This window comes from Cavia porcellus, unplaced genomic scaffold, assembly GCF_034190915.1.
Source record: "Cavia porcellus strain 051 isolate PalLab524CR breed Dunkin Hartley unplaced genomic scaffold, mCavPor4.1 scaffold_8, whole genome shotgun sequence".
NCBI lineage: Eukaryota > Metazoa > Chordata > Mammalia > Rodentia > Caviidae > Cavia > Cavia porcellus.
Window position 1 is genome coordinate 37,428,734 of NW_026947491.1, and position 20,918 is coordinate 37,449,651.

Below are 20,918 nucleotides of genomic sequence, written 5' to 3' on the forward strand. Positions count from 1 at the left end.
TGTTTGTGTGTGTGAGATAAGCGACCTGAATTCTTAGTGATTTTTTTTTTATTTAAATCTGCAAATTTTACTACTTGGAAATTATTCTATTTCAACTCAATACACAAAGACCCAAAGAAAGCCTCTATGTTCAAGAAATTTGCTGTCATTAATTCAATGACCGAATTTATACATTCTCATTTTTATTAAATTTCCTCTGATGACATTAGCTAAATGGCATTCTTTTCTTTATAATTCACAGTGTGACACAGCTTTAATTTTGATCATTTCAAATATTTGGGTCCTAGGTAGGACTTTCATTCTCTTTCTCCTTAGGCCTAATTGCTTTAGATCTGGTTAAAGTTTCATTTGAAGAAATGGATTCACTACCATAATAAAAACAAAGAACAGAAAGAAGTAGTAGGCAGAAAACTACTACTACATATTATCATAATCTGTACATACTTCAATATCCTAAAGATAATTTAGTTTACACTAGATCAATAATTTTGCCTCATCTTCAGCCAATAGGAAAAATTCTTAAAACTGAGTTATCTTTTCTCAGGCAAGGAAAGCACTGGTCAGAAAACATGCCACTCATCACAGACAAAAAAACCTTTGCTATGGTTACAAAACAATGCTGCCCATTTCTAATCTTTATAAAAACTGTACCAAAGCATTTCAGTGAGGAATAGGAAATACAGTAGTCCTCACAGTTTTCTTCATAGATTAAATAACAAAATCATTCAACAGAAATCAAAACATTCATAAAAATTAAGAGATTTTTAATTTTTTATGTACACTACAGGACATTTTTAAGACAACTTTAACACAAATAAAAATACATAGTTACCAAAGAATCAAATTATATATCATGTGATAACCACAATGTATAACATTTTTAAAAGATTTTTTAAAAAATAGTTTAGACAGGACTTTTTTTTTGGTACCGGGGATCAAACTCTCAACCTTGCACTTGCCAGGCAGACGCTTGGGCCACTGAGCTAAATCCCCAGCCCAAGACTGGACTACTCCTACAGCATTCCCATGGGAACTTCATCCTTACATGAAGCATAATCTATTCAAAGAACTCCAAAGACACTTTAAGTTCAGTTTTCAGGGAGTTTGTTTTGCTAAACTAACTGGTCATATTTTAAAACAGTAGGCTTTTAAAAGTTCATATTTAAAACTAATATAGAAAAAAATTAATATACTTGTTTTAAAAGTGATTTTAGTTTTAAAGAAATTACAAATTGTTTCCTTATACATAAAAGTTCAATTATTCATTTTTATTCCTTATACACAACAAAATATCCTCAATTATTATCCATTTACATTAATATGACTTCCAATAATTTCTAAAATTTCTAGTTTCATAAATCAAAGTATCTAAAAAAACACCAACTTTATGACACTGCTATAATTATTAGAATTTGTTCACTGCTTTCTGCAGTATAATGTGTACTAAAAACCAGAGCATATATTTTACAGTAAATGCTCTGAACCAGTTATATCAATTCAGGAGGCAATTTTAATAGAAAAAAATCTTTCCTAATGATTTCAGTAAAACATACCCTAGAATTCTGAAGCGTTGTAAATTCCCAGCTCAGACAAACTCATATTTAAATGTAAGAACAGGAAACCTTCCTTATTTGGGAATTCAGGATTCTTGATTCCTAATATTTCTTCCTTCCTGCTGCTGCTCTATCCTCAATCACATAGGCTGCCTATAGATAGCCCCTCCTAGAGAAAGAGAATCAAGTGTTAAAGAATAAGTGCTTAAAGCCTAAAACTTAGTACCTATGTTCACTGGTAGGTTTTCCTGTTCATGGGAATCTTTATAATACCTTTCTCTCCTACTAACAAGTAAAGCATGTTTACAAAACTGCAATTCAACTCAAAGATTTAGTCAGCGTATCATTAGACATTGATGCTTATTTTAAAGCTGTTTCCCAGGACCTATCTTTTTTTATCATGGTTCCAAGACTGGACCTCTAGAGTAAGTGTTCACCTATATTCAGCCTACATGGTCCCTATCACATTTAAACATTTTTTACAGACAGCTCTTGCCAATTCACATTAGTAAAACTATGATTCTTTTTATATCAACTTTCAGAAGCATACTCCTACAGGAAAAATGGCTGTCAGTGATCAAATTAACACTAAGAATACATTCTCTGTAATGACTCAAATGGAGTGCTTTCATGTTCTACAAGATACATTTTAACAGTTGGGTAGAATATATCTAATCTTAATTTCTTCTGATATTTAATAGTTAAGATTTTTTATTTAAAAATACAAAAAACTTAATAAATTACCTACATAAATCATTTTACATATTCTGGTATTTAAAATTAGGCTACACAGAAAATTTACCCAACTGATGAGTAGGATATTAAATTAGAACCTTCACTTATATTCTTTAGTTACACTGTCCACAACGTGAAAATACTCTGCTCCATCAAAGGATTTCCAAAGAATTAACTCACATTGTAAAAACCGCAGTGAACCTAATATATTAATCACAAATAAAAGTCTAGAGGTGTCAAATAGTACTCTCTCTAAACCACCTTAATGATGAAGACAGACAGCCCTGATTACCTACTGAAATAGTGTAATATAATTAAATAATATATCTGACAATATTTGATAAAGGACTGTTAGTAGTGTCTAAAACTATGTTTAAATTATTCTTTACAGAAATATATAATAGAGTTTACGTTATTCAAGAAATTATTTTAAAAACTAAAAACCCAGACAATATCTGTTGAGCCATTTATTCTACTGAAAATAATCTGATCACCAGAATAATACGTCAAACTCCACCTAATGAATAAAGGAACACTTAATCTACAGAAAATATCAGTAATCAAAACAAGTCAACTACTCATATCTCGATTTTGCTATATATTAGATGAAAAATATACTCTTCACATCTGTATTCAACACTGTTGTATGTCTTGAAGAACCGTATGTCATCTTTGTATGACTCCTCAAAAACATAAATGTCAACTGTTTAATTTTTGTTTCATTAACCTTACTTTTTCCCACTGAAGCTGTCAGCATTATATATGAAAGGGAGTACTAAGGTAAATATACTAAGGGAAGACAATTTACCTGGGACAGCTAGTCATATGTTTAAAAAAATACTTTAAAGGAAAATATATTACTTCAAAGATAAAAGAACCTCAGTATGTATCAAGAACATCCTAGTCAGATATCCTGTCTTTTTAATATATAAGTGAGGCTGCTAAAGGTATAATTCAGTAATAGAGCACATGTTAATCTCAGGCTCTGGGTTCAGTCTCTAGAACCTCAGAAAAGAAAATACAGTAAGACCTCTTAAATGCTCTAAACATGTATCGTTCCCAAAACTTAACATTTTAAAGACCCCCTCCCCCCAAATTATTTTTTTTTTTTTTTGGTACCAGGGATCAAACTCAAGACCTTGTACTTGCCAGGCAGGCACATATGCCGGCCCTAAAAGACCAAAATTGCCTCTTAGTAACTGCCAAATCATAAATCCTACCTTCTTACCTACTTTGTGTATACACAGGGGAAGTATCTTATCTGTGGAGGAAAAATTTACAATCAGTTGACACTGTTGGTATACATGCGGCAGATTTTTGTATCCTTCACTTTTCTAAATATCTACTTTAAAAGTGCAAACTCAGATAATTGAGATTAAATTTATGGGGGTTTTGTTTTGTTGAGAATAGGTCTCACTATGTAGTTCAGGCTGGCCTTGAACTCACCATGTTGCCCAAACTGGTCTTGAACTTGCAGTGATCATCCTACCTCAGCCTCTTAAGTGCTGAGATCACAAGCATGTACTACCACGTCTGACAAGGTTAAATTTAGGTAAAGTTAAAAACTCTATATTGTGTTTTTACTCGAACTATGGTAAAATGAATTCCTAACTTAATGAATAATAAAAACTTGGTACCCTGGCTCTATAAATATTTCATCAGAGCCAGGTGTGGTGGCATACACCTGTAAACCCTAGCATTCTGGGAGGCTGAGGCAGAAAGATCACAAGTTCAAGCCCAGCCTGCGCAGTTCAGTGACTTAGCAAGACCCTATCTCAAAAAATTTAAAAAGAGATAGATATGTAGTTCAGTGTGAAGGCCCTGGGTTTAATACCAGTAGTGAAAGGGAAAAACAAAACAAAAACCAAATATATGTGACAGTTAAATGGCATTCATTTTAATTTCACATTCTCAGTTCTAAGAGTGATAGTTTAAACACTTTCAATCTGCCTTTACTATCAATTATATCATCTTTATTCAATATTCTATTTCCGTATTATCATCATTATAGCACTACAAGCTGACAACAGGCTTACTACCTATGAAGTCCTTGAAACTTAATGCAGTCACAGTGAATTTGCTTAACTTCAATTTGTCCTGTTGCCCCTTAAGGGTAAGCAATTACACTCTGGGTTGTGAAGGCCAATGATTGGATTCCATTATGCTGAATCCTTTTGCCTAAGGTACAGTGGAATCCATGGCATACTCAAGAAAGACTACAAAAGTTCAGCTACTCAACCATTTTCAAGTCCTTATATAGCCTTTGTCTAAGTAATCACAGAAGCAAGACTCTGGAGTGTGAAGATATTGAAACTAACATCGATTTTGGAGCAGGTATTTTACAAGCATAAAAGTTTAGAAATATATCCAAAATAAATATTCTAGAGCACCAGATAGCTTCATTTTACTAAATACTGGCTTTCTACAATAAGAATTTTTCAATACATAAAATATTAAGATGAAAGTAATCACACTCCTCTGAAGTGTGATATGCCATTTGAATAATATTTTCAGAGAACCTTGACATAAATTTCAACACAGTGTACTTTCTAGTTACAGAACCTAGAATAATGATCTTAAATATTTTGTGCTGTTTTCTTATGTAGATTTCTAATTACTATAAATTTCACTTTTTATCTATTCTACTAGAAGTGAATATTAGAAAAATTTTACACTATGGGTCAATGTTTTATATTTTATATATAATAATAATAATAATAATAATATTAGGTACCAAGGATCAAACTCACAACCTAGCCCTTGTCAGGGAGGCACTTATGCTGCTGAGCTAAATCCCCAACCCTATGGGTCAATTTTTTAAAAATTACTTTAACTTCAGGCTACTGTCAGAGGTGTCTGGAAACAATTACTAATCCTAGAGTTCAAAATCCCTACCATGCATATCAAATATACATTAAATAAAATTAAAGGGAAATATGAATTAAATAAAATTAAAGGGAAGAATGTATAACAAAACCTTAGCATAGAGTATAGCTATGAGTATATAAACATATTCCTAATCTTGAATCTGAAATAAACAGCATATTTTTCTTTTTAACAAAGGAGATTTAAGAAAATGAGGGGAAAGATCTTAAGTAATGACAATGAAAAAAAAACCTCAAAAGACAAAAAACCCTCAGTGGGAAATCAGAAATCTGATTCTATTTGCCAAACCATTTAAACACTTTAAAACATATATCTAGAGTCAGAGCAGTTCAGCTGCATAAGCACCTGCCTGGCAAGTGTGAGGCTGTGAATTCAATTTCTGGTACCAAAACAAATCAAAACTAAAACATGTATCTAATTTTCATCACAGTCAAAGATTTAACTGAAAACTAAAGTCTAAGTCTAAAATTTTGTAAACCAGCACTAATTCATTCAAAGTTTGTAATGAACAGTGTATTAGTGGATTGTGCTCTTTTCACTGCTCACTCTTAATGTTTTAACTGATGCTTACTATCCCCATTAAAGACAATGAAATCAGAACGTTCTGTTTATTATTATTACTGCTAGATCCAAAGCCTCATGTATATGGAAGATGATTGGATTACGGAGCAGTACTGCTGATCTGTTGTTTGATAGGGCAGGTGGATCATTGGTGGCATGGCCTGCAAAAGCGTATGAATTTCCACCACCCCCAACTCATTCCTGCCTCCACACTCTGCTTTTCCATCCCGCCACACCATAAACAGCTCTCCCATACCCTGCCATCTGGTTCTAGAACTAGTTCACTAGACAGTGAAACCTCTACGAACTATAAACCTTTTTTCCTTTAAATTTCAGGTGTTTTGAACTGTGTTCCAGTGATAAGCAAAGTGACTAAGATAATTACTTCATTTGAACAAGAGCATAATTCTATCCCACCTTCCCTAGTCTGTTATCACAATTAGGATAGTAGTACACAGCAAATAAATACTTGCTCTTGAACAGCAATTTCACTTCAATGAAATGTGTCTATTCAATGGAGCACAAAGCAAAGAAAGAAGTACAAACAAGAAAGATATTAACTACAACACTCTACGTTATCAAGTATTTTCAATAACAGAAAAATTCAACAAGGTTAAAAAAAACACTGCATATCACTGTCTAGTAGAGTATGTGCATAGTTTATAACCTAGCAATTTCACTTCTCAGAACATATCCCAAACCCATTAACATGCACATCGTGGTAAAATTTAAGACTGTGCTGACAGATGCTATTGGAATGGGTAAGAAAGACTGGAGAGTCATGTTTACTTTATATACTCTTAACTTTCTTAGAGAAGAATCAGTATATTATTCAAGTTACAATTTATGTACACAATCATGAAAACCACTCAGCTGAAACTTCCTACTCATTCAGTATCTCTGTCTAAGGCAAAATTCTTTTTTTAAAAACTAATCACAAAGCAAACCAAGGTGCACTAAATTCAACACAGATTAAATCTTTAATTGGCTGGCAGAGAAAAATGCGCTTTCTTACTTCATTAATCAGTGCTCCTACAAATATACAGATTTACCAATCATACTAACTCAGCAAAACTCAAATACTTTTCACAACATATATTTTTACCTTTTCTTAGTTCCTTTTTGTCAAAGATGGGCTTAGATTTTAATCTAAAAGTTTCTATGTATACTATTTCAAATTCAACTGGTATGCCAAATCTTTTTTCCCTTCCCCTAGAACTCAGAAAAATTAATATAAAGCCAGCTCCCCTTCCCACAATTATTAAGGAAAATATAAATGAAATATAGAAGCTTGAAAATCCAAGTATGCAAAATCAATTATATCCAATGTATATTTAAGGGATAGTGGACAATTTTGAGTGCCACTGTTAACAGCTACTATTAAAAGTATTTTAGATATACTACCTTATTTTTTACTAATTTCTACATACTGACAAAATACCAACTCAGAAAGTACAACATGATTAAAAGGAACAACAAATTTTTATTTAAGAATTTATAACAATGGGACTTATAATGAATTAACATTTACTTCAAAGTATTCAAATTGAGTTGATGTAATACATTAAAAATCTAAAATGTGTTGTTTCTTATTTATACTCTAGAAAGAATCTTGGTAAAATCTCTACCTCAGACTTTTAAAGTAGTTGATAGTAAATTAAACACAGGAATTAGAAAATAATTCTAAATTTATATCTACACTTAAGCTAGGAGATCATGAGCAAGTTATAGATCATAAAATCTAAGATTCCCCAGCTATAAAATGGAAAAGATATTATCACATCTGTTCTGGCTGATATAAAGAAGAAATAAATATCCTACGTGAAAATTCTCTGAAAAATATAAAACAAGCAACAGACAGGTGTCATTAATAAACAGACATTATCCTACAAGAGTAACAAAAGTATGATCGATTTTCCCTATAAAGTATTCCTTAACAGGTACACATTTTAAATTCTTTAATTATAAAAGAATTGAGACAAAATAAAATCAGAAGACAATATACTGATAGAATTTAAATAATACAGGGAAATTTATCCAAAGAGTGGGGAAATACAATATTGTGAAATAATTCATGAGACTTAGTACAACTCTAAAGAGACAAAGTGAAGTGAAACATACAGTAGGGAATTAACATGGCAATATACCAACCATAGGTAATACTTTCAGACTTACCTCTGCCCATTTAAGAATACAGGTCATACAGAAGACATGATTACAACTTTCTGGAAAACCAACTTCCTTCTCTAATAGGTAATTAAGACATATTGGACATCTGTCTGCTTCACTGTACAACAGACCAGCAATGGCAGTATTATTTCTGCTTGCTTCGCCTGTAAAGTAAAATAAGCACATGGGATTTCATAACCCAAAGGACTTAAGTTTGTGACAATATGGTAAGAGTTGTTTGATCTCAAAATAATTGTGCTTAGATTAAAAAAAAAACGTATTCCTTAGGTCCAATAGCCCCAATATTTTCTTTCTTATAACAAATATATAGTGCCCAGTTCTTGGAATTGAACTCATGATGTTGCATATGCTAAGCACACATTCTACCACTGAGCTACATCCCCAGCCGACTTCATTATTTAATGGAGGAGCAAAACGAACTTTAATTTTAAAATAAGTAATATTCACATGGTTTGAAATCTAAAAAGTAAAAAGACTACAGTGACCAATCTCCCATTTGAATTTACCCCCAACCATCCAGATAACATGAATCCAACAAGTAATAACTGTTAGGTTTATGTTCTTCTAAAGGTATTTTTAATGCACAGAAAAGCAAATCTTTATATTCTTCCATATTTCACTCACACAAATGCTACATCATGCATATTAGTCTGCCTAAAAAACCCAAAAACACTGAACAGCATTTATTTTCAGCCTTTAGCCACAATAAGCAATGATGTAATGAAAAACTTTGCTATTTAACAGTTTTAAAGTATATCAATAGAATTCCTAAAAATAGAATCGCTAATTTCAATGTATGTGCACATTTGTAACATGACTATATTAAACAGATACAACCAAATGACCCTCTTTATGATTTGTACTAATTTAAACTCCTACCAATAATGTAAACAACCAACTTAGAAAAAAGTATATATTGTTAGCTCATAAGCAAATAAAAGAAACACTAAAATTCAACACAAAAATAATACTAAACAATGATGAACGGAAATGTGAACAGTACACAGCAAGCAAGTGGAAATGCTGATTTGTCCTGGGTGCAAACGCCCATACTAGTGCTCAGATCTAAAGACTAAGGTTGCCGAGATAGGGGAAGTGACAGAAGTACTGAGACTCCAATATTAAGCAAAGATCCTTAAGTAGGCTGAAGTTGTCACAGGATGGGTCCAGGAAGAAACAAATACAAATTTTTAGAGGGAACAAACTTAAGTACTTGCAAATCTACAAATTAAATTTATCGAACATTATGAAACCAAGGAAAATAAACCACCTTAAGTTACAATCAGCAGAAATAAACTTGAGAAATCTACTGGCTTCAAACAGAATATCAGACCCCGAAAAAAATATGTTTGAGCTTTTGAAGTCAAGTTTGAAGAATCTATCTAGATTCTAAGAGAAATGAAAGGAGATGCAATCATGAAAAAAAAGATGAGAAGGCCAGGCAAGGTAGCATGTGCCTGTAATCCAACACTCCGGGAAGCTGAAGCACAGGGTTCACTGCAAATTTGAGGTCAAACAAGACTGTAAAGTGAGTTTAAGGCCACTTGGAACTGACAGGGAAACCCTGTCTCAAAAAGACCAAAAAAACCAAACCAAAACAACAACAAAAAAAAACACAAAAGGTAAGAAATAAGAAAACAAGATATAATATACTAACTGAAATGCAGAAGAGAATAAAAAGAAATGAAGAGTAAATAACTGAAAAATGATTTAAAAAACATGAACTAAGGGGCTGGGGATTTAGCTCAATGGCACAAGCGCTTGCCTTGCAAGCAGGCAGTCGTGAGTTCCATCCCTGGTACCGATAAAAAGGAAAAAGACAAAAAAACAAAAAAACATGAACTAAGCAGTGGGTATTTGTACATGAAAAACATTTCTATCAATTACATTATAAGAAGACAAAATATGAAATCATGAATTAGAGCTGAATGTTGATTAGCAGAGATTTACCTACCTTACCTGTTTACTGGTTTACCTACTTAACTTTATAATAATCATATTTGTGTATTTTTAAAAACATGTTTGTCAGAGAAAAATGCAAGTACAGGTTGGGATGTATAAAATTAATAAAGGAAACATAATGTATGCTAATGAAGAAAAATGAAAATACTCTAATCTATACTCACAAACAACAGAGCAAAACAATGTAACTATAAAACATCAAAAATGAAAATAAGATTATAAAAGTAGGAAATGGGAAAAGATACATTATCTAGAAAGGAATGATAATTAGCCAAAGATTTTCCATACACCAAGAAAGCAAACAAAAAAATGATTAAATAATATCTTCAAAGTACTCAGACAAAAAAATTAACCCAGAATTATATAACCATCTCTAAACAGTTCTGAAGAAATATAAGAATTTAAGAGTACATCACCAATAGACAGATTTTCACTAAAGAAATTGCTTAAGATTATTTCCAAGAAGAAATTGATGAAGGTGAAAGAGAACCAAGCAAATACTGTATGAAACATCTGATTTGTGGTATTTGAAAAGAACCAAAATAATAGAAAACTGTAATCTATAAATCTAAAATAGGGTTAGTATTAAAGGTTCTAAGGTTTTTCTGTTGACAATGAAGATTAAGCTAAAGTCAGAAGCAGAGGAAAACATTAATGCTATTAAAAAGACAAACTCTTAAGCTGGCATAGAGCTTACAAGTTGAACAAGCTGAAAAAGATAAAAACAAAGTACATAGTTCAACAACATTTTTTAAAAAGTACACAATTCAACAACCCCCCCAAAAAACCCATAAACAAAATTAAAACATGAGAGGAAGAAAAAATATATATGCTCATAAATAATTTCAGAATTTAAAACAAAAAAATGTGTATTTTTAACATGGATAAAAATGAACAGTTTGAAATACCGTTTTGCTTTCAACACACAAACTTTATAAAAATGAAGTTACCTTCCATATCTTCATGCTCTTGATCTCCCATGTGTAGGGTATATACAGTTTTCTTCTTCATTTCTCCTTGAGAAAGTGTTTCCTATAGAACGAATGAATTAAAGAGTTCTTATGTTTGCCTTCTCTAAATAATGTCAATTAAACAATAGGTAATTCTAAACTATAACAAATTATTTTACACATCAAAGAACACAGTACAAATCAGTTTTCAGATAACTCAATATTCTTTTGGAACACCTACAATAAAGATGAAGTCTTACTTAAAAGCCTTCTATAAAAGCCTTACTGAGTGACAGAGGCTAATAATAAATTCAGTAGCAGACAAAAATACAGTCCAAAACAAGAAAAAGGAGGACTTGAAATGGAGTTTTCAAGAAAGATGACAGGTTATGCACTAAAGAAATTGGGGCATCCTAACTGGGCATGGTGGTGCATGCCTGTAATCCCAGCACTAAGGAGATTGAGGCAAGTTACAAATTCAAGACCAGTCTTAGCTACAAAGTGAGCTCAAGGCCAGCCTAAACTGCACAGTGAGACCCTGCATTAAACACACACACACACACACACACACACACACACACACACACAAGAAATTAGAGCATCCAAAGAGCAACATACCACAGAAAAACTGGAACACATTTAGCTAAACCAACCTGATGAGAGAAAGTGAATCTGAAAAAAGTTGGGAACAAAAGCCAAGAACTTCCTCTGAATGGTCACACAGATGATTAATAAAATAACAGCAATGCAAAACAAGGAGGGCTCGAATGATTAATCGTAAGTTTATTTCAACCTTACAATTCCTTGGAAGGAAAGTAATATGACAAAAGTTATCTATGGCTGCAGATGTAGCTCAGTGATAGACCACTTGCCTAGCTGGTGTGAAGTCCTGGGTTCCATCCCCAGCACTAAAAAAAAAAGATGTATGTTTACATTTTTTAAAAAGATTGTTGTGTGAAGTACAGAATGAATTACAGAGGAGAGAGTTTAATTAGAAGCAAAATGACTTTTGCAGTTTAAGTATCTGGTTGTGACTTAAAAAGCAAGAAACCAGAGAGCTAAATAATTTCTGAAATTTGGTGAGCAAATATGGGAAAGGAGTTAGATTATTCTGGCCTAGAGGTTTAGAAAATGGTGATTCTAAGAGGCAAAATGACAAACACGGAAAAGGAAGTCAATTTGGCAATCAAAGGAAAGAAATATATGAGATAAAATTTTTTTTACTCTTCTCAGTATTTGTTCTTGAACCGATACAAGACATATGACTGCAATGCAAGGTTCAAAAACGTTTTAGAATGTCTAAGCATGAGAAATCTTACAAGTAGCCTAAATGTCCATTAACAGATGAAGAAATAAAGTGTTTACATGCATTGGAGTACTATTCTGCCAGAAAGAAAGATAAATGAGTCATTTGTAGGAAAACGCACACACCTTTAAGCCACAATATTCAGTGATACAAATCATATACACAAGACTATCATATGGTTCCTCTTAAATGAAAAATCCAAAACATAAACAGCGAAATAAAAGGTAATAGGAAATAGGGAATCTTTTTTTTTTTTTTTTTGGTATTGGGAATTGAACTCATGACCTAGCACTTGCCAGGCAGGTGTTTATGCCACTGAGCTAAATCCTCGGCTTAATAGAGAATCTTTTGCAAAAGGGAATTATCAAGGGATGGAAGGAAGAGCAAGGAGAGGGGAGGGGATGGAGAGAGAAAAAAAATTAAGTGCGTTACATACATGTACCAACTCCTCACAAGGACTATAATCATTATGTGCTACAAACATGTTCTAATAAAAAAATGAAAATGAGTAACAAAATCTCCAATTTCTTCAACTGAAATTCTCCCACTGATATCTGAGGTAATTTTTCTGATTATTTTTAAAAATAATATACACACGCTAATTTCTACCTTAAAGATGATTTGACTAGGCAAATTCTATATTTGGTAAAATGGAGAAATATGCAGTCTCATCCTTTGGTTATAAAACAAGTGCAGCTGCCTTCCTTCCATCCATTCATCCAGCACTTAAAAGACATGCACAATCATTTATGAGGCCCTAGATTCACTTCCCAGCACTCCCCTAAAATACCATTTTTTAGAAAGCTGTTAGAGAAAATAAATTTTTGTTTTTTGAAACAGGGTCTCACTATGTAGTTGAGGCTGACTTTGAACCACGCTGGTCTCAAAATCAACCTTCTGAGTGCTGGGACTACAAATGGGCACTACCACACCCAGACTGTAAGTTTTAAAAATAATCATGAGAATCAAGATGGAGTTGTGAGCAGCACTTAAATTCACCCTTTCTGGGATCTGGACTCCAGAAACTGGAAAATAACAATTTGGGAAAGAAGAAAAAAGGCGGGGGAGGGGAAAGAGGAGAGTCAAGAGGGCAGAAGGGAGGGACAGGAGGGGGGAGGGAGTGGAAGGAAGATGGGGGAGGGAGGCAGAAACAGATTGCTAGGAATTGGGAAGAGCAGACAAGAAACTTAAAAGCTATGGAGAAGGCTGAGAGATGGGCCACAACTCAGACAAAGAAACAGTCTTGGGCTGCTCCTGGCTCATAGAGAGGGAGCCTTATGAGATAAGCGCTGGGCAATTCAGGGAGTAAAGGTTATGGCAGACTAGGCCAGCAATGCAGCAGACTTCAGGCAGTCGTGAGTTGCAAGGAGAACTTGGGGTTTTATGCCAAAGCGGGGTGGGAATATCCCTTTCACACAGGCACCAGTAGGACAGGGATCCCAGCACAAGCTGGAGAGTGTTTAGTTGGACGCTATTCTGGGAAGATGTTAGTTATCTGAACCTGGAGTTCAGAACAGCTAGGGGATGGTTTCACTTCAGTGTCTCAGTGTCACTCCCCTACACTGAGGATAAGAGACAGCCAATGAGACAGTGTGGGCAGACAGCAGACCAGAAAGAGATCTGCAGAGGGGCTTAAGCATGGGATAGCAGGAGCCTAATTCCTCACTGGGAGGCCAGGCCCACCTGGAGTTGCACTGAGTACTGGAGTCCTTGGCCCCCTGAATACGCCCAGTAAAGATAAGGGTCTGACTGCCTTCTCTATCAGTATGAACAGTAACATCAGGGACACATCTTTACATGGACATTGCCATAACATGGGATAAACAAAGGGGTTCCTGAAAGAGTCCCTCTCAAACCCACAGCCTGTAATATTAGGCAGAAAAAATCATTGATTCCTAGACTCCAAAACTGTGGATACAGGAAGAAAATAACTCACTCAAAAACAGATTTTTTTTTTCTGGTTTTGGTCTCTTTTTTATTTCTTTTTTCATCTCTACTAGTTTATTGGGATGTAAGGAATTTTCTTTGTCCTTCCTTAGTTTTTCTCTCTAAACTGTTTTTTCCTTTCTGCTACCTATTTTCCTCTTAATTTTTTTTTTGTCTATTCTCCATATTATTTTTCTTCTTCCCTCCTTTTAACTTCTATTTTAGTTTTTTGTTTCCTTTATTCCATAAATATCATTTTACTTAATAGGATCCTTTGACTTAGTTCTCTCTTCCTTCCCATTTCCCAATGTTTGATTTTAAAGGTTTTTTCCTCTTGCAGTCTACTGTTCCCAGCCTTCACAGTTTTCATAGTATAATCAGTAAGTGCCATTAATCTTTGAATAGCTTACCCTATGTCCTTACTGTCGAATTTCTTTCTATCATTAGTGGAGGTACAGTTGTTGGATTCAGTACATACATGCTGTATGTCAGTATCTAGGTTGTCTTAAGTGTTTACGCTATATGGTAATTGTGGATTTCTTTTATATGGTTGAGGGTGGTATATTACTGGTTTACACAGTATGTCAATATCCAATTTGTCTCAAACAGTATTAATGTTACAGATCTGTCTGGCATTACCAAGATTGCAAAATTATTGCTATTAATGAATTTTCTGTGTGCCAATATCCACATTATTTCTTCAACATGAACAATACTGTACATATTACAGTCCGTTCTCAAAAATTGTATACTTGACCACTGCATCTTCCCCTCCCAAATTAACAGAAGCAGTTGGATTTTGAAACATAGCAAAGTATTATAGCTAGCTACATCCAGAATGCATAACTGAAAAGCAAACTAAAGATATCTCTCTTGTGAGTCTTTCCACTATTATAACTGTCTTCAAACATAGCCACAAAACAAAAGAAACAAAAAAATAAAAGAAACATGAGACGACAAGGCAGCAAACTTCTATTCAAAATTCCCAACTCCCTGAAAGTCAACCCTGGGACATCAGATACGAAGAAAGCACCAGCCACACACTTCAAAAGGATGACAGAAGACTGAAAAACGGACCAATGATGTACTCAATAGATCACTGAAGATAGAACTATACAGTTTATGAAGTATTAAAACAATCAGGAAGTTTACAGAACAGACTAGTAAAAAGCTACCTGGGCAAAACAAAATGATACAAAATGTCAAAGATCAGTTTAGCAAAGAATTTAAGAGTATGTGAAAAGGTTCCAAACAGAAGTCTAAGCAATAAAAGAATCATACTGAACGCATGAGCAGCAGAAACAACCAATGTGAGGACAAAATGTCAGAATTAGAAGAGATGCTTTCAAAGATCTATTGCTCAGGGACTTTACAAACTACAAAACAACAGGAAAAATGAAAGCAACAGCTACTAGGAGATGCAAGAACACTAAGTTATAAAGCTACTGTAATAAAAACATACTGGCACAAAAACAGACATGAAGCTCAAAAAATCAAAATAAAGTCACAACCCCAAGCACATCCAACTATTTGATTTTTGACAAAAAGATCAAAAACATACACTGGAGGAAAGATAACCCCTTCAAATAAATGGTGCTGGGAAAACTAGCTATGCATATGCATAGGACTGATTCCAGACCAGTATCTCTCACCATGTATCAAACTAAAACCCAAATGTATGGAAGAACTAAATGTAACAACAGAAACACAGCCTGCTAGAGACTAATTAGTTAAAACTCTTGAAGGCATAGGTAAAGATATTCTGACCAGACCCCAGTTGTATAAGGACAGTTCAGACAGAGGATTGATATCTAGAATATATAAATAATTCAAAGAAATTAGACTCCCTCAAAATATAAGATTCAATCAAAAAATAAGCAAGTGAAATAGACCTTCTCAGAATACAGTTAATACATGAAGAAATTCTCAACACTGTTGGCTACTAGAGAAATGCAAATTAAAATGAGATTCCATTTTAGCATTTTTAAAAAAGTCATCAAACAATCAATAATAACAAGTGCTGCTGAGGCTGTGGGGATATGGGTACCCTTCTATATTACATTGGTGGTGGGAATGTAAACTAGTAAAGGCACTATAGAACCTTGGAAATTACACTGTTTTTCTTCTAGCTATCTTCCCAAAAGAGTTTAAAGATATTACAATACAGTGATACCTATGTTTATAACATCACAATTTGTAATAGCTAAACCTCTGAACCAGTTGTATGTCTAAGAACAGATGAATAGGGGCTGGGGATTTAGCTCAGCGGCATAAGCACCTGCCTTGCAAGCAGGCAGTCGTGAGTTCGATCCCTGGTACCGATAAAAAGGAAAAAGAAAAAAAAAAAAAAGAACAGATGAATGGTTAAAGAAAATGTGGTATTTATATACAACAGAGTATCACTATAAAGATAAACGAGAAAATAATGCTAAGTGAAATAAATCAGACAAACAAGCTTAAACATTGCATGGTTTCTTATATGAACAAGTATAGTGAAAAAGCAAAATAATAGAAACACAAAGTACGGAAATAGATCCTCCCAAAGGGATCAAGAGATGGACAAAGGTAGGAAGGGGCAAAAAGGAGATGAAAAAATGGAATTAAGATGTTTATGCATATGTACACATTCCACACAAAGAATGTGAACATTATATACTTCAAACATGTACAAAAATAAAATGGAAGAGGATCAAGAGATGGGCTAAAGGGGCAGGAAAGGATGGGAAAAGGGATTTAAAAAAGGAAGTAAGATGCAAAATGTACACCTCCCCATAAAAAGTAATGTATTAGGGTCAGGGATTTAGCTCAGTGGCATAAGCGCCTGCCTGGCAAGTGAGAGGTCATGAGTTCAATCCCTAGTACCAAAAGAAAGCACTTTATACTACAAACTTGTACTAATAAAGAAAATGAACTGAAAAAAAATTTTTTTTGGTACCAGGGATCGAATTTGCGACCCTGTGTTTACAAGGCAAGCACTCATGAAGTTGAGCTAAATCCCTAATCCCTAAAAAAATTTTTAAAGAACAAAAGATTTAGCCAGACAAAAGAAACGTAGTTTTACAGAAGTATTTTTTGTAGCAGTCTATCTACAGACACAAAATAGTGCTTGTATTTTCATTAAATAATCAAATTATCATTTGTAAGCAGTTTCACTAATATCAGATAATTGTGAAAGCAACTGTTGCCTTGGGTGCTCTTGTCAATACTTTTATTTCTATTTATGTTTATTTTTGCTGCTGCAACACCACTGTAAAGACAAAGAATGTAAAAACACATATAAAGACTCTGTACCTCCTCAGGGTAGGAAGAGGAAAATTGGAGAAACAAAGTATTAGAAATGAACAAGAACCAGGGATATAGCTCAATGGCACAGCGCCTCCCTGGCAAGCACAAGATCATAAGTTCCATCCCCCCTACCAAAAAAAAAAAAAAGCAAACAAGATAGTATATGCTAAGTGCCAAATACAAGACACAGGCAGAGTTTCTAAGAAATTCGGATAGATATTAACTCCAACACTAAAGGAAAGAAATATAAACTGCAGAGAAAATGCATGGGTGTTTTAAGAAATTTTTCATGACTAGTTTAGTTAGAAAAGTAGTTAAGAAAGCAACAGGAGATAAAGACAAAGAATTACGAACAAAAATGTAAAAAAAACTTACAGATTATTTTAAGTCCAAGACAGGACAACTTATGGCGTTTTGCTAAGAGTAGATATTCGCTAAATGAAAGCCTACTTCTCTTTGAGGTTAATGCAACAGCAAAAATGAGAGGGTAAAAGTGTATGGAAAACCGGCTAGGAAAAAATGGAAAAAACACATGTCAAAAAAAAAAAAAAAAAAGTTCTCCAAGCTATGTGTCAAGTTTTAGCCCAAACCTAACAGACACTTGTATTAACAATACATATCTATGGTAGGGAGAGTGCTCTCTTTATTATCATGCTATGTACTGAATATTCTGGCATGCCTGTCCACATTGAATCCTTTCAATTAAAGAGGTACATTGCAAAATATTAAAATATTAGAACAATGCATTTAAAATCATCCACTAAACTTGAGCTAATTAAATGTTATGGAAAAGAGAAAGGGAGTTAGATGCCATTACCATGGATTTAGGAAAATATTAACTTAAAACAGATGAGGAAAAAGAGATACTAATTAAGTCACCTGTAAAATGGGACAAACAGAATTATCACAAGGGTGTCCCTGACTCCTAAACCTGTCTAAAAAAGCACAACTGTCACCTTACTACAAAGGTCAGGATAAAAAGACACCCCTAGAAGTAGAACTGAGAACTCTAGGGTAAAATGTTAGTGTCACCTTACCCTGAGTAGAACTATTAACTCTCAAGATGGTTAAGAAGTTGAGAACATATCTGAACACTGTTTTGCACTAAAATCTTTGGTGGAATAATCTTTTACAAAAAGAAGTCTGTATGCTGCTATCCTGGTTCCCAGGTCAGTAAGATGACAATGTTGGAGATGGAGAGAGCCACTGACACTGGATTCAGAGAACCCAATATGAGGTATCTGAGAATCAGACACACGTTCTGCCACAGGAGAACTGAACCTACGTTAAATACATACATACATACATACATACATACATACAAACAAACCGGTAAGCCAGGCATGACTGCCAACACCAGAATTTTGAAAGGCTTCCAAGAGGATGGCAAATTACAGTCCAGCCTGGGCAATTTGGCAATTTAGCAATTTAGGGAGACTATCTCAAAAGTAAAATAAAAAGCTGAGCTGGACATGTAGTTCAATGTGTAGGTCCTGGGTTCAGTCAGTCCCTGGTACTAAAGGGAAAAAGTTTTTAAAAAGGGGGATTGGCGCAGCGCAGTTGGCTCAAATGCTCTCATTGAGGGGGAGGTATTCTTGGCCATGCTGCCTTCTGCCTCCGTCGCTACCACCAGCAGGATGCTACTCCATGCCGACATGCCCACCATGACCAAGAGCAAGAAGTCTTGGAACAAGAGCCTGGCTCAGTGGAAGCTCTTCTACAATCCGACCACCCAAAAGTTCCTGGGGTACACTGCCAAGAGCTGGGGTTTGATCTTATTCTTCTTAGTGTTTCATGGGTTCTGGGCTGCACTTTTCTTATTTACAGTGTGGGCTATGCTTCAAACTCTGAATGATGAGGTTTCAAAATACCATGACCAGATTCCTAGTCCAGGACTCATGGTTTTCCCAAAACCAGTGACTGCACTGGAATATACATTTAGTGTGTCCAATCCAAGTTCCTGTAACCTTAAGAAGTTCCTAAAATCGTATTTTTTAGATGAAGAGAAGAATCTCAACAATTGTGCTGATAGAGTGCTTTTTGAACAGGTGGGTTCAGTTTATGCTGCATGTCAGTTTCTTGACTTCTTACTTCAAGCCTGAAGTAGTACAAATGATCCTGACTTCGGCTATTCCCAAGTCTTGTATTCTTTGAAAATGAACAGAACCAATGGATTAAAGCCTGAAGGACCACCAAGAATAGACTATATTTCAAAGGATGAAAACACGGTAATTGTATCAACTTATCCTAATCATGGAGTCACAAATGTATTTTCCATATTATGGAAAAAAACTGCATGGGGGCTCTCTACAGCCACTGGTTGCTGTCCAGGTCTCTTTTGGATCCAAAAGTATCATGAGAGAAGTAATGGTAGAGTATAAAATTGAGGGACCATAGACCCTAAGTAATGAGGAAGATCGTGACAAGCTTTTGGGAAGTTGCATTCAAAATCACAGCACACATGTAGTCTTGAGTAGGAGGTCTCCGCAGAATAAATGTTGTGTTGTCTGTCTTCAGTGTGTGTCCTCTGGACCTGACATTCTAGAATTCTGAGACTACCTATGGAAAGGAACATGGTGCTGCCTGGCCCAGGGAAAAGCAGAACATGATTCCAGATCGGTGTCCCACATTCTCTGAAATAACTGTCTGCTGCCTCTGCTGCCCTTTGAACCACTGTCCAGTCGCTAGACGGGGACCGTGAACACCTGATTCCCAGTGTGTGAGTGGATGGTGTTGTCCTTTTTTTAAAATGTGGTTTAATTGCCAAGTGTCTAAAACATAATGTGCTGTGCAATGTAAGTATTTTATAGATTTAACACTGGTTAACTCAGTTTGATAATGCCAATGTTTTAGGGGTTATTAAATGGTACCTGGCCAGCATCAAGTGACTTTATGGCTGTAAAAAATGGGTGTGGAGAAGCTCTGTATGTGAAGAAGAAAAAGAATAAAAGTGGATCTGAAAGTGTTAAAAAAAAAAAAATGTGAGAAAGGCAGCAGTAATGACAGTGGGAATTGAAAATTGGCTACACACAGAGAATGTTATAAAATAAGTATAATTAAGATAATAGGAGTAGGGCTGGAGGTTTAGCTCAGCGGCATAAGCACCTGACTTGCAAGCAGGCAGTCGTGAGTTCGATCCCTGGTACCGATAAAAAGGAAAAAGACAAAAAAAAAAAAGATAATAGGAGCCAGGTTTCTCCTTGTAAGAAAGGGAACTTACAAATTTAAAGAACAAAAAACTTCCAGAAATCTATAGATTGAAATATAAAGAATAAATGCACTTTCCAAATCTTGATTTCTAAATACTTTTCTGCACTAAAAGAAATCTTTACTTGACAGATGGTTGATTCTAGGTTGTGACAGGGAGAGTGCAATACAAGGTAATCTTGGAACATGTTCTTGAGGGGAAAAAAAGTAAGAAAATGCTCAATGCAAGTGGAAAAAAAAAAAAGAGCATAAATTAGCTTTAAGGGCTTATAATGATCAAAGCCAGGACAATTTCAGACTATACAACAGGTTGATAAGAAAAGGGCTACTTTTGGAATCTCAAAATAATTTCCCACA

General features: G+C 34.5%; 1 protein-coding gene and 1 pseudogene across 4 annotated transcripts in view; one reads left to right on the top strand and one right to left on the bottom strand.

The window, feature by feature from the left end:
• Scaf11 (SR-related CTD associated factor 11) overlaps window positions 1-20,918 on the bottom strand; it is a 65,004-nt gene that overhangs the window by 38,563 nt on the left and 5,523 nt on the right. For 3 of the 4 annotated variants that reach the window (XM_063254603.1, XM_013159247.3, XM_003476081.5), the window contains exons 2-3: window positions 10,838-10,919; window positions 7,911-8,068 (exon numbers count right to left, since the gene is read on the bottom strand). In XM_063254603.1, coding sequence (XP_063110673.1) covers window positions 7,911-8,068; window positions 10,838-10,898 — 219 coding nt within the window. In that variant the 5' untranslated portion in view covers window positions 10,899-10,919. Of the gene's footprint in view, window positions 1-1,553; window positions 1,723-7,910; window positions 8,069-10,837; window positions 10,920-20,918 lie in introns of those variants that run through there. The other variant, XM_063254604.1, reaches the window with a different exon arrangement.
• On the top strand, window positions 19,019-19,821 carry LOC100726417 (sodium/potassium-transporting ATPase subunit beta-3-like; annotated as a pseudogene).